Source organism: Quercus suber, unplaced genomic scaffold (genome assembly GCF_002906115.3).
Source record: "Quercus suber isolate HL8 unplaced genomic scaffold, Cork oak 2.0 scaffold_511, whole genome shotgun sequence".
Classification (NCBI taxonomy): Eukaryota; Viridiplantae; Streptophyta; class Magnoliopsida; order Fagales; family Fagaceae; genus Quercus; species Quercus suber.
In genome coordinates, this window is record NW_027069960.1 from 139,373 (window position 1) to 153,857 (window position 14,485).

A 14,485-nucleotide genomic window follows, 5' to 3' on the forward strand; every position below is an offset into this window, starting at 1 on the left:
CTCATACAATTATATCTCTTTAAAATTGGTTATTTTTTAAACTTAAGAGATATATGTATTATTTTTTATGATTTTTTATTTTTATAATTGTTAGATGTATATGGAAAGTTTGTTTATTTGAAAATATATTAAGTTTGAAATTATTGCACTTATTAAGAAATAACCAATACAACAATTTTAGAGAGGAATAGTTATTCTTCATTTTAAAGAATAACTATTCATAAGGAATGACTATTCCTTGTAATAAAAATATAACCAAACTAAAGCTAAATCTTAAAAATAACTATTATATTACGATATAATGCATTTTCGGGTAATTATTGAGTACTCCCAGAGTACCATAAATGTGTACCCCACATTTTCACATAACTGTGAATCTCACTAATTAAATTTATGGTGAAACCACAATTCATGTGAGAGGAGAGAATATACATTTATGGTACTTTAGGAGTATTCAATAATTTTCCTACATTTTCAAGCAAGGTTTTAATGCTCTTGCAATTATTCTCATTGTCACCAATTAATGCATCTATACAAAGTTTCGAGGCATTTTCAATCATGAATGCAGCAACCTCTACCTAAGAAGCTAACTTTAACGCCCAAGTGAATGCAGCGACCTTTGCCTCAATAGAATCACATTATTCTTGTTGTTTAGCCCAAGCTTTTAAGATCTCATCCCTATCAACTTTTGTCACAGCAGCAACAGTTGTATATGGTTATGCAAGTCTGGAAGGAAATTAGAATTTAAAAACCTCCCATATTAATTACTGGCTCCACTTTAGTGTTTCTTTGCTTCCCAATCCTTAGATTTATAAATCCAATATCAAGTTTTTTTTTTTTTTTTTTTTTTTAAATCTTCCTCCAAATAAATAATGACAAACAAAATATAAACTATAAATTATAACAAATTCATTAAAACTATAGTCTAACATTTCAAAATGACAAGTACAATACAAAAATAACTATTTAAATTTTTGTTCTTTATGAAAAATCTTGTTAATAAAAATAAATAATTTATTTTACTTTAGCATCTAACCATAATTCTTAACCATAATTTTAAAAAGAGCTTAATCCCTTACAAAACAACCTAACATCGTTTATGTCTATAAGATATTGATGATTTGTTTTATGTTTTATCTCCATTGTTTAAATAATAATAATAAAAAAATGTTAAAATTGTCAATTTATAAAAAATACAATTTCTTTTTAAGCATCTGGATACCTACCTATTTTAAATAGAATCCACATTCCTACAAAAAGAAGGTTAAGGAGAATCTAGATACCTTTGACATCTGATTCTGTGGTGTAATTTGCAACTAAATATGAAAATCTTTAAACATTCTTAAAAATCCTAAAACATTACTTCGTACCTAACGTCACAAGGTAAAACAATCAAAACAAAACAAAATTGATCTTTAATTTTAGCTTTATTTATTTCTTATTTATCCTTTTTCTCTCGTACATGTTAATAAAAATAGTTATTCAAAATTTCAAATATAGAATTATTTAATCCAAAAAATATAAAATGGAAAATGGTTTAAAACATCTCAAATTCTTACACCCTTACCACCATATTTGAAAATTCAAAATCCAAAGAGATTTATACCGTTCAGGTTAAAAAAAACCATCTTTAAAAACTATAAAAATAATATTAATAATAAAAAATAATAATTCCTACTTTTTTTTCTTATGAATGAAAAATGGGTAGAGGAGAGCGACTTGAGTTGGCGTCTTCTACCTGAACGTGACCATAGTGACACTTTACCCGCTAGGGGCCTATGGGAGCAAAATAATACCTACTTCTAAACATTTGTAATGAGACTAATGTATTGTTATTTGTTCAAAGTATAGAAGTGTAGAACCTCGACCTATGGCATTTGGTTTTTGTAGGCATCGTGCTTTTATGTATCTAATCCAAATGTCTACAACTTCCAAGCTCTAATCCATTGTATGGTTTTGCCGTATTGGGGCTTAGGCTTTTGGGAGGGTCTGAAAATTATGTGGCTTTCTGAGTGTGAAATTCATATATATAATAGTTAACTTTATTAAGAGCATTCACATCAGCTCATGCATTATACACATCCATTTTTACACTAAAAACTTACTTTTTCTATTTTACACATTCACTTTTACAAAACATCCACATCAGTTTATCTATTCTACCCCTTCTTTTATTTAAATAATCAATTTTATCTATTTTTTTATTATTTCTCTCACCTACCGGTTAAATACGCGGGTCTCTCTCTTTCTTCTCATTTTTTCTGATTCTTGTTCTCTCTCCATACCCATCTCTCTACTCTACCCATCTCCATACGCCAAAATCACTCTCCCTCACAGCTCCGACCCACTCCTCACAGCTCTGTTCCACTCCGATCACAGCTCCGATCCACCCCGATCCCACCCCTCACAGCTCCGACCCACTCCGATCCTACCCCTCACAGCTCCGTCCAGCTCCGATCCCACCCCTCACAACTCCGACCCACTCCGATCACAGCTTCGATCCACCCTGATCCCACCCCTCACTCTCCCTCACAGCTCCGATCTCACCTAGCTCCGATCCACGCATCAACGAGCTCCGATCTCACCTAGCTCCGATCCACACATCAACGAGCTCCGATCGTTCCAGTCAAGCTCCAATCAGGCTCCGATCTGTCTCTTTGTTGTTTGTCAGTGTGGGTTTGCTTGTGTGTGGGTGTGTTTGTGTATCTCGTGGTTTTTTTTTTTTTTTTTTTTTTTTGAGCAAGTGAATCTCTGTGTTGATCGGAGCTGTGTGTGGATGTGTTTGTGTTTGTGTGCATCTGAGGAAAAAGAAGAAGATGAGAAGTGGTGAAGCTCCTGAGGTTGTTGAGCACGGAGAAGAGAGAGAGAAAAAAAGGAGCGAAAGAAATTAATAAAATAATCTATACCCGAGCTACAGTAACCGTGTAAATTTACATGGTTACTGTAGCTCGTGTATAGATATACACGATTTTAGACATTTTTAGAAGGACTGATGTAGTGAATTTTTGAGGCAAAATGTGTAAAAACAGCTTCTTTTTCTATTTTACATGATTTTACATACACTGGTGCGAATGCTCTAAACATAGCAAAAGAAAATTCCCTTTTGTGCCGGACTGCTGGTACTTTTCTGTGTAAGGGAATTTGGTCGCTAGTGACATTACGACGAATAAATTGGTCAAAAATCAGCTTGTGTTTTAAATGTTGAATGATCTACAGTAGGCTAAGAGAAAAATTCATGAATCATTAAGAGCTTGTCATCAAAAGCAAGCAACTGCATTCCATGGCTCCTATATCCAATGCTTTTTACTTCCACACTGCCAGAAAGATTTGGAAAATACCAGAACGGAGCACCTGAGGAAGCACGTGTGATAGGTTGAGGGGGAGGACTTGGGAAAGGCTTGGGATCTCTATCATCCAGGAAATGTAAGGTGCATATCCCATCTGAAATTCCAAGATTGTATATGCAATTCATAGGTTGTCGGCTACCACTCCATTTGGTTACGTTGCTAAATCCAGAGCTCCTATGCCTCAGAAGCAAAGCTTGATCATTGAAGTTCTCCATCTTCACCCATTTCATCATCGAAAAATTTATCTCAAAAACTTGAAATTGCTCTCTTTGAATTTGTAGTCCATTTCTACAAATCATCAAGAGCTTGTCATCTAAAGCAAGCAACTGTAGGTTAACTTCAAAGCTGCTATATCCGATGCTTTCTATTTCCAGCATAGTCACATAAGGATGGGGATTCAGTTTTCGTACTACTCCAATTTCACCATGATTGGTTAACAAGTAAATCTTACCCTTGAAGACAACTCCACCTAGAAACCACCGCTTACCATCCATGGGAGTGCCCTTGAATATGTCAGTATACTCATAGGCAGTCCACGTGACATCTGTGGATTTATAGTACTGTAAAAATTGTCCACCAATAGCTATGATTACAAACTCCTGCGAAGGAGTTGCTAAAGACGCAAGGATGACAAAAAAATATTGATTAGAAGGTCTAGGAAAACGGAGTTCATGTCTTGTAAAAGGATGCAAAAGCCAAATATGAGAATCAATAGTTTCAATCCTGTCTTCCATGACAAAGTACCCACAAAAGACACGAGAACATCTCTTGCCAAAAAGATCTGGCAGTGTTATTTTGTACAAACTTTGATCAAAGATGTTATAGAAGTAACAATATTTTCTAGCATACGGTGATAATAAGACAACAAGTGGAGGTTGGGATGCCATAAACTGTTGCCTAAACTCTGCAACATACGATCTCCATCTTTTGCAGACACAGCCAAATATGAGATAGTCTATAGCACCTAGCAGCTTTGTCATCAGATCAAGAAGATCATCACTGGCATCCATGAGTTTAAAGCCACTGCCCCCCTGTGGTACCATACCTACCCTCCAATAAATAAATAAATAAAAAAGAAAAAAAGAAAAGAAAAAAGAAGATAAGTTCCAAAATATGACACTAAATAAACACTGAACAGGTTTAGATTCATAATAGCATCTTATTGTTTTCAACCCAATTTTCCACATTCCATGCTTGTGCCCAAGACATCTAAAGTTAATTGCATACTTAAAGGTTGAGTTTTTAGGACAACAATATTAGCACCTGTATCAGGCAAAATACACACGTGTACAGATAGATAGGACCTAAGAAGCACGGACATAGTGACACGAGCAATTTCTGAAAAATTATAACATAAAATGGCCAACACCCTAAATGAAGGTTTCCGTACATCTTAGGATAGAACATAACATAACATGATTTGAGGTACAAGGCATAATAAAATTGATTATCAAGCTGCATCTTCTTTTTTAGGCACAACTGCAAAAATATCATAATAAGAACAGCATAGATATCATTCATTATAACATTTCTTCAAACACATAATAGTGCTCATACTCAGTACACAACAACAAAAGCAAAACTCAGCATTCAACCATTGCTCCCTTTTAGCTAAGTAACAATTACCAGTATATAACATGTTACTCAAAATTTTTCTTCTTACTTTTCTTTTTGCTTTCCTACGGCTTCTTAGCTACCAAACACAGATAGAAAGCCCATAAAATCATCTATATTAACAACAAGAAGATACCTGAGACATCGGAGACCTCTGCCACGTCAGCCACAACATCTTCCTCCGCCATGGGGTGCACGGAAACTCTGTACTACCTGAGCGGGAATGAGATCCTAATATTGGGGATGGGTTTGTGGTTGCAGGTTGTGGGCTGTGGCCTGTGGGTACTGATATGGTCCAGTGGGCCTTTGGGAGAGGCCCACTACTTTTTGTTTTTCTGGGCCTGATTAGTTTGGGTTCAGAAAATGTCCAGTTTAATCATAATATATTAAGAAGAATAACAATATTTATTAATCACTTTTTTTCAACTTTTTCATTTGTAGGGCGTATTTCATGAGTTATATACTTACATATATATATATATATAATAATTTTTAAAATATTTTATAATATCTTATAATATTTGTTTTTGCACGAAAAAAATTAGCTAACTTGAACTTACATAATATGCATTTTCCATTTAACTTAATTTTTTTTTTATATTTATATTATTTTATTTGTTATTTAATTTAATTATATATTAATTTAAAAAAAATTAATTATTATTCTCGATTAAGCCGTGCTGCAAGGGCATAATACTAGTTTATGTTTATAATAATAACTTTATTAATATATAGTAAAAGAAAACTCCTTTTTTATGTTGGACTGTTTGTACTTTTATGTGCAAGGGAATTGGGAGTTTAATCTTTCATTGATTCTACTTCAATTTGGTAGCAAACTACATTACCATGAACATTGGTAAAAAATCAGCTTTGTGTCTTAAGTTGAAGGATCTACAGACCAATACCAAAATGTCCATATATAGGGACCATGGGGTGGTGGTGGCGATTTGGAAAGGGACAAGGTCTAACAAATAATGTTTTAAAAATCGGACTAGATCAGTTGGTTCAACCGAGAACCAAACACCGGTTCAATCCAGTAAAATCCTTCAAAATCAATCAAAACTGATAAAAACCGGGTTGAATTGGGAACTAGGGCACAAATCAATTATTTAACCGTACCGGTTTTTAAAATCATGATACACAAATAAGGAAAAAAAAAAAAAAAGACTTCAGCTATTCTAGTTGCAGGAAATTCTCTTCATTAATAACCCATGAATTACACAGATAAGGGAAATGAAAAGCAACAAAATATTTATAGCTTTCAAAGTCTTGCCAAGATGATTAAGTAGGGTACATGAACAATAAGATATCCTAACTAGTCATCATAGAAAGCATCCACACTGCTACACAGATTTGGAAAATACCAGAATGGAGCACCTGAGGAAGCAACTCTGATAGATATTTTGCGGCACAATGGAACATCTAAGGATTCTTCCATCAAATCCATAAAATCTTCTATATCAATGATGGGGAAAGACTCTGGATATGTATCATCCAGGAAATGTATGCTGTATTCCTCAACCGGAGCTCCAAGATCGTATTGCAATGTATATGCAATTCTTAGGTCGTTGGCTAACACTCCATCCTTCATATTTCATAGTTTGTTGGCTGCCCCTCCATCTGGTCATGTCGCTAAATCCTGAGCTCTTACTACTTAGAAACAAAGCCTGATCGTTGAGGTTCTGCATCTTCACCCATTCCATCTTCAAAAAATTTAGCTCATAAACTTGAAACTTCTGCCAAACATATCTATGAATCATTAAGAGTTTGTCTTCAAAAGCAAGCAACTGTAGTCCGCAGCTCTTATATCCAATGCCTTTGACTTCCAACAGGGTCACATAAGGATAGGAATTCGGGTTTAATATCCCAATTTCGCCATGATTGGTTAAAATGTATATCTTACCCTTGAAGACAGCTCCATCTAATAACCACCGAGAATAGTCTGTAAAATGGTCCTTAAATAAGTCTCTGCAATCATAGACAGTCCAGTTGACATCTGTGGATTTACGGAACTGTAAAAAAAATACATCGATAGCTATGATTACAAACTCCTGCAAAGGCGTGGCTAAAGATGCAAGGATGATAGATAAATAACGATTAGGAGGGCTAGAGAAACGGAGTTCATGTCTTGTAAAAGGATTCAAAAACCAAATCTGAGAGTCAGTACTTTTTTTCTTGTCTTCCATGACAAAGTACCCACAAGAGACACCAGAACATCTTTTGCCAACAAGGTCCGGCAGTATTGCCTTGTACAACTTTTGATCAAAGATGCTATAGAAGTAACAAGTTCTCCTAGCATAGGATGACAATAAAACAACAAGTGGGGGTTGGGATGCCATAAACTCTTTCCTATGCGCTGCAACATATAACCTCCATCCTTTGCAGACACAGCTGAACATGAGATAGTCTATAACACCTAGCGACTTTGTTATCAAATCAAGCAAAGCCTCAGGGAGCTCCGACCAAGGCTTGCAATTACCATTGTCAACCACCCTTTTCTTCTTCCTTTTAGACCCCATGAGATTCATGTCACTGCCCCTATGCAGCACCATACCAACCTTCCCACAATAACAATATATTGATCAAAATCTACATATGACACTAAATAAACATCTACCGATATACACTTGTGCTACACATTTAGACTTAAGAGCATATTATATTATTCATCTTAGAAGATGTCAACCACTTTTAAGAATTTATTAGGACACATAAAATCAGCACCACTATATACTAACATTTTTTTAGGCACAATTGCAAAAATATCACAAGAAACACATTTTATACTCATTCTAACATTTCTTCAAACATATAGCACCCATTTTCTGTACACAAAATACACAAACAATGATCTCAAGCTTGCACCATTTGTAGAACATGATATATCGACATAAGAATAAAACCCCATATTAAATAAGATGGCAGATGGCAGTAGGATTATGAAACAAATATGATATATGACTCAAAAACTTTTCTTTGGCTTTCCTACGGTTTCTTAGCCCCAAACAGAGGAAAAGCCCATAAAAAAATTGATATTTGAAAAAAATATATATACATATTTAATTAGTTAAGTAAAGTACCTGCTTCGAAGTTTTTTGTGAAAATGCAAGTGACCTTCTATTCTTTTTTCTGGGGTAATTTTTGTTGCTTATATAAAGCAAAAAAAAAGCCGCTCAAATTTTGATTTTGGAGGTTCGGCGGTGTAATTTTCCCGCCATGTATTTCGTGGTATAATTTTTCGATAAACCCAAAAAATGTTTTTTTTATTTAATTTTTTATCAACGAAATAAAAAATGTAATAAAGGAAAATTTTGGATAAACAAAATGTTAGAGGCTTAGAGCATCTTCTACGTATTAGGCAAATTTTTATATTGTTTAAAGAATGAATAGTGAGTTTTGACGATGTAGATAAGTACTAACGAAACTATCAAGTCTATCCTATGTGGACGAATCTTTCGATATGGACGAGAATACCCTCAGGATAGACAACGTGGAAGACAACACTACTGAGGAGGACATCCAGGCCATTTAATGCAATCAACTAAACGGTTATACTTCCAACTGTGTGAACCGTTTGAAGACATTGATGCCTTATTACACAGCCCCAAAACATTACCAAAGGGAGCATTAAGACCTCCATAACTCCTCCAACGGCTAGGAACCATGAGAGCATATATAAAGCCCACACACTCCCACGAAGGAGGGAGAGAGATATACAAGTAAGAAAGGAGATTGTTTATTTGCTTTTCTGTTCATCTTATATTGCTTTATTTTGGAAGAGAGTTTCATATTCTGACTTTGGCATCAGAGACATTGTGGCAGACACCACACTGGTGACCATCTGTGAAAGTTGAAGGATTATCTCCATCCGACGAACATTACTAACGAGATCACACTCATCAGTTTGGCGCCGTCTGTGGGAACGACATTTTCGTGTTCAAACTCGAAATAGTAGTTTCTTATTCTTATTCTTTTTAGGATGGAGTCCAATCAAGATTCTGCAGCCCTAGCTCAGCAAGTTCAGGCCCTTGCAGCCACAGTTGAAGAGCTGACTAGGCAAAACCAGGAAATGAGGCTACGGCTTCAGCAGGAGGAAAATCGTTCGAAGGGAAATCAGGAAGATGAAGGGGATAGCAACAGAAGAAGTGACCATCGAGGGCCAAACACTCCCGCCGAGTAAAATTCAGACATTCTTCGGGAGATGAGGAGGGAGATGGACGAACTAAGGAATGCCATCAAAGAAAAAACGGAGCAGAGTGTGGATTGGATGGTCCGAGCGACGGATTCGCCATTCACAACAGCAGTCCTCGACTGTCCAATGCCGTCAAAATTCCGGTTACCTCAGCTCGAACCCTTTGATGGACTGAAGGACCCCCAAGATCACCTGAATACTTTCAAAACGACCCTGGGACTTCAGCAGCCCCCAGATGAAATATTGTGTCGTTCCTTCCCAACAACACTCAAGGGAGCGGCCTGGGAGTGGTTCACAAAGTTGCCAACGTCGTCCATCGACACATTCGAGCAGTTGAGCAACGCCTTCCTGTGTCATTTTATTGGAGGACAACGACAAAAGAGAACCGCGGATCACTTGCTCACCATCAGGCAGGGAGAGAAGGAGACCTTAAGGTCATATGTGAAACGCTTTACCAGGGAGACACTGGAGGTAGACGAGGCTGACGATATGGTGTAGTTGACAACCTTCAAGGCAGGGTTGAAGTCTAGGGAGCTCGTCACCTCACTCACGAAGAATCCCCCAAAGACGATGGCTGAAATGCTCCTTAAAGCGCAGAAGTACATGAATGCTGAGGACGCGTTGCTGCTATCAGGGACGGAGGTAGACCGGGGGACAAAGGAAGAAGGGAAGACGACCATAGAGGACAAAAGCGAGACCGTCCGGATCGTCGGAATACTGACGAAGTCAGAAGGAAAGATGATAAAAGTCCACGAATGGTAAAATTCACCCCTCTTGTTATGCCTGTTGACAAAATTTTGACGCAGATTCAATACGAACACTACCTTAGATGACCACGACCATTGCACTCGTCCCCTAGCGTCCGTGACAGGAGTAAGTATTGTCGATTCCACAAAGATCATGGCCATTACACCGAAGATTGTAGGGATCTCAAAGAGCAAATAGAGGAATTGATACGAAAAGGGAAGTTGCAGAAGTTTATAAGGAAGGGAGAGTACAACAAATTCCGAGATGAAAATTGATATGGAAGAATAATCATAGGTGTCATGGGCTTAACCCGTCAGCACGAGCTTCTGCTGACGGGCCAATTACGGGTAACGGACAGAGTCATGCTGACGGGACCAAGATAAACTGGGGCTGAAGGCTCTAGTTCTAACCGACGGTTATTCAAAACTCCTTGGTTGCTCGTATAGCGAGAAGCTGACGTCAACTTGGCTGAAGGGGAGAAAGAAGGCTGACGGTTTCAAGGCCGACGGCTCTGTAAAAGATAAGACTTGGCCGCCACGCATGGGAAGTTGCTTGTATTCCACGCCCAGTATCAGAGTCCTATAAGGAAAGGATCCCGCAATCTACGCTTATGATGATTCCTATAAGGAAAAGACTTCTACTCCAAGGAAGAGAGGTCCACCCTCTACTACTATAAAAACCCCAATACCCTCATAAGCCGAGGTAAGGGCCAATTACGGGTAACGGACAGAGTCATGCTGACGGGACCAAGATAAACTGGGGTTGAAGGCTCCAGTTCTAACCGACGGTTATTCAAAACTCCTTGGTTGCTCGTATAGCGAGAAGCTGACGTCAACTTGGCTGAAGGGGAGAAAGAAGGCTGACGGTTTCAAGGCCGACGGCTCTGTAAAAGATAAGACTTGGCCGCCACGCATGGGAAGTTGCTTGTATTCCACGCCCAGTATCAGAGTCCTATAAGGAAAGGATCCCGCAATCTACGCTTATGAGAATTCCTATAAGGAAAAGACTTCTACTCCAAGGAAGAGAGGTCCACCCTCTACTACTATAAAAACCCAAATACCCTCATAAGCCGAGGTACGCATAATTAACCCCTCTCTAGCACTCTAGAGTTGAAAGAAGTTCTAACTTGACCTTCGGAGGGTATTTGGCCGGCACCACACCGGTGCTCTCTGTGAGGTCATTTCTCTTTGTTGTGTAGGTGTTGTTTTGAGCATACAAGCATCATGCAACTCACTGGTGAGATTTTCGGCATCATCAACAAACAAAATCAGAAGCAGATATCAGATCAAATCAAATTAGAGAGAGAAAGAATTCAAGGAGACCCAAATTAGATTGGAAAGAAAGAATCCAAATATCCAAAGCAAATCATAGAGAGAGAGCTTAATCAAATTGTTTACCAAATCCAAAAAACTCTGAAACCAACCAAAACACAACAACCCAGCTTGGGTTGAAACTTCGATGAGGGTTTGATGTGAAAAGTGAAAACGCAGAGAGAGGGAGATTGGCCTAGTCGAATCGAGCTAAGGGAAAGACGACCACTGCCAAAAAACGACAATTGACAGTGATCGGGGAGGAGTGGAGAGCGACTGACCTTGGTGGTTAGCCATGAATGAAGCTTGCAAAGGAGCTCCTTGGGTCTGGCCTAGAGAGAGAGAGTGAGAGATTATAGAAAGAGAAGAGAGAGGAGAAGATGAGAACCGAGATAGATTAGAATTTCTTATGGATTTTTTTAAATGGAGAAATTAACAAAAAAATTAAATAAAAAAAATATGAAACTAATGGTGCAGTTGACAGAATCAAATGGAAGGACTTGATTGAACATTTTTTTAAACTTATAGACTGAATTGACCGAATGTAAAATTAGAAGACTAAAATGAGTTTTGGTGAAACTTAGAAAGTCAGTTTTGCATTTTAGCCTATAATATAAGATAAAGACAATGAAATATGATTAACTCCAATATTTTTTAACAACATGAAAATTCATACTTTTAAAGGGAAAATTTATAGCTTAATAGCATTATTTAGTATTTTCAATGAAAACTTTATGTGACACTTATGGCCTAGAAAATGAGCACTTCATCTGTCTAATGATTTTAAAAAATATGACATTCTACCTACGATCAATCATGTTTATGATTGTTGGTTGAATAGTACGTTTGATGCTAACATATAATAGACATTATTGAGGCTTACATTAAGGATAAAGTGTTGTGTTCAAAGTTAGGTTATTTTAATTATATATCATTGTTAATTTCTTTAAGACATTTTCCAATCTTTCTGTGTGTATATGTTAAAATATTTAGTATTCTAAAAAAAAAAAAAAAAATTTTAAAGTGTCACCTTCAGATATATAAATGGGTAAAATGTACAGTTTATATGGGTAACATACAATATGTCTTAAAATGGTTTAATTAAAGCAATAAGGCAACAAGGTGGCCCATAATCGTCGACCACGACACACATTCCAAGTGGAAGGCTATGTAGTAGGTCCTCACTAGTAGAGCATCTATGTTGCTCAAAGATGTACCAATGACAAATCGATAAAATAGTTACGCATTTTTTAAGAGAGAAAACCTAATTTACAATTTGTTAGGGGTTTATGGTTGAATGACATTATCAAAGATGTACCTAATTAAGAGAACTTGAGCTTTCCCTTGTGAATAATAAAAAAATAAAATAAAATAAACCTATTTTACTTTTTTTTTTTTTTTGATATCCTTTAGGATAAATTTTTGCTCTTAATAGACTTAATTAGGTAGAATGAATCTTTTATAACTCATAAATTTTTTCTCTTAATAAGACTGTTCAACCACGTGTATTAACTATTAAATCACATAATTCATTAAATTATTTAAACAAATTAATATTGCATCATTTGACTAAAAATATACTTGAATGTTCTTTTGAATTGTAATGTAGTAAATAAAAAGAAACTTTCCTCCCACTCTTTCTTTTAGATTAATTAATTAAAAATGAGTAGGAAAACGACCTAACTTGACGTCTTCTACTTAGAAATTTTGTCTTAATTATGAAATGTCATTGGCAGGGGGCATCCATCATCAATGGAACGTGGATGAATTATTAATTATATATGTACCCCCTTAATAATGATGGACCATGCCGTCATAACGGCATAACCCAAACAACCCTATGGACAAAAGCAATTTCTACTCATGTCCAAACTTTTGTGAGGTTAGTATTATTTTAAAGTTTATAATATAAAATTCATGGGGCTCATTTTGTTAGGTTATAAAAATTAGGGTAAAATATCATTTTCGACCCTAAACTATCACAAAAGTTCGTTTTTCGTCCTTAAACTTTCAAAAGTTCTATTTTCATCTCTAAACTTTTCCAAACGTATTGATTTTCGTCCCTCCCACATCAGCACTCTGTCAAACTACGTCAGCACTCCGTCAGAACTTTTGGAAATTTAGGGACGAAAATAGAACTTTTGAAAGTTTAAGGACGAAAAACGAACTTTTATGATAGTTTAGGGACGAAAATAAAACTTTTGAAAGTTTAGGGACGAAAAACGAACTTTTGTGATAGTTTAGGGACGAAAATGATATTTTACCCTAAAAATTAACATATCCTCCAATATATCTTATATTTAGGGTTTGTATAGAGTTGGATTTGATGTATTTTCAATCTATCCTCACATTTTTAGATTGAAAATTTTCAATCTAGCCTAATCCATCATAATTTTAAACTAATCCAACCTAGCCTATAGGGTTACTCGTAGAGTCAAGTTGAGTTTGGTTGGGTTGTCGGCATTAGGTCATTTTATCATGTGTGTTAAAAAAATTGAGTTTTCATTCAACTATTTAAACTCATTATCGAATAAATGATTACAATTTATAAAATTGAGCATAATATTCCAATTTTATCAAATTAATACTCAGAATATAAACTAAATTAAAGTAATAAATTTTAACAAAGTCTCAAAATCCAAAATAAACCAAACTAATAAATTTGAAAATTTTTAAATGATTAAATTAAACATTAGAGAAACAGCTGTCAGATAATAAACGTTTTATGTGATGTTGTCTTATCAGTTTTGCATGCAATTTGTCCATATATGATATACGCAGTGTTGTGTATTCCATCCACTAGCTCAATAATTGACACAATCCAACCTAATTTTGATGTATCAGGTTGGTTTTTAGTGAGGACTTGATGGATTGGGTTTGGTTATGATTTTACCTTTTTTTTCAAAGTTGGGTTGAGTTGGAAATTTTTTTAATTCAAGTAATTAAACAATTGTGCCATGCTATTAATGATTATAATTCTTTTTTCAAATTTATTAGTTTGGTTTATTTTGGATTTTGAGACTTTGTTAAAATTTATTACTTTAATTTAGTTTATATTCTGAGTATTAATTTGATAAAATTGGAATATTATGCTCAATTTTATAAATTGTAATCATTTATTCGATAATGAGTTTAAATAGTTGAATGAAAACTCAATTTTTTTAACACACATGATAAAATGACCTAATGCCGACAACCCAACCAAACTCAACTTGACTCTACGAGTAACCCTATAGGCTAGGTTGGATTAGTTTAAAATTATGATGGATTAGGCT

At 35.7% G+C, this 14,485-nt stretch overlaps 2 protein-coding genes across 2 annotated transcripts; both read right to left on the reverse strand.

The window, feature by feature from the left end:
* Nucleotides 1-3,220: 3,220 nt before the first annotated feature.
* On the reverse strand, nucleotides 3,221-5,202 carry LOC136063321 (uncharacterized). The gene is made up of 2 exons (XM_065763516.1): nucleotides 5,098-5,202; nucleotides 3,221-4,392 (listed from the first exon to the last, which is right to left on the reverse strand). Exons 1-2 carry the CDS (start codon nucleotides 5,147-5,149, stop codon nucleotides 3,221-3,223), a joined length of 1,224 nt encoding a protein of 407 aa, XP_065619588.1. The 5' UTR covers nucleotides 5,150-5,202.
* A 1,276-nt stretch (nucleotides 5,203-6,478) lies between these two features.
* On the reverse strand, nucleotides 6,479-8,207 carry LOC112016765 (uncharacterized). Its single transcript, XM_024049256.2, has 2 exons — nucleotides 8,042-8,207; nucleotides 6,479-7,519 (listed from the first exon to the last, which is right to left on the reverse strand). Exon 2 carries the CDS (start codon nucleotides 7,511-7,513, stop codon nucleotides 6,479-6,481), a length of 1,035 nt encoding a protein of 344 aa, XP_023905024.2. The 5' UTR covers nucleotides 7,514-7,519; nucleotides 8,042-8,207.
* Between the last annotated feature and the right edge of the window lie 6,278 nt (nucleotides 8,208-14,485).

What these genes read in the sequence shown, in the direction of transcription:
- LOC136063321 (XM_065763516.1), bottom strand. Translation starts at nt 5,149, where the DNA reads ATGGCGGAGGAAGATGTTGTGGCTGACGTGGCAGAGGTCTCCGATGTC. An exon ending in AGAGGTCTCCGATGTCTCAG is followed by an intron (nt 4,393 to 5,097) that starts GTATCTTCTTGT and finishes ATTGGAGGGTAG; the next exon opens with GTATGGTACCACAGGGGGGC.
- LOC112016765 (XM_024049256.2), bottom strand. Translation starts at nt 7,513, where the DNA reads ATGGTGCTGCATAGGGGCAGTGACATGAATCTCATGGGGTCTAAAAGG.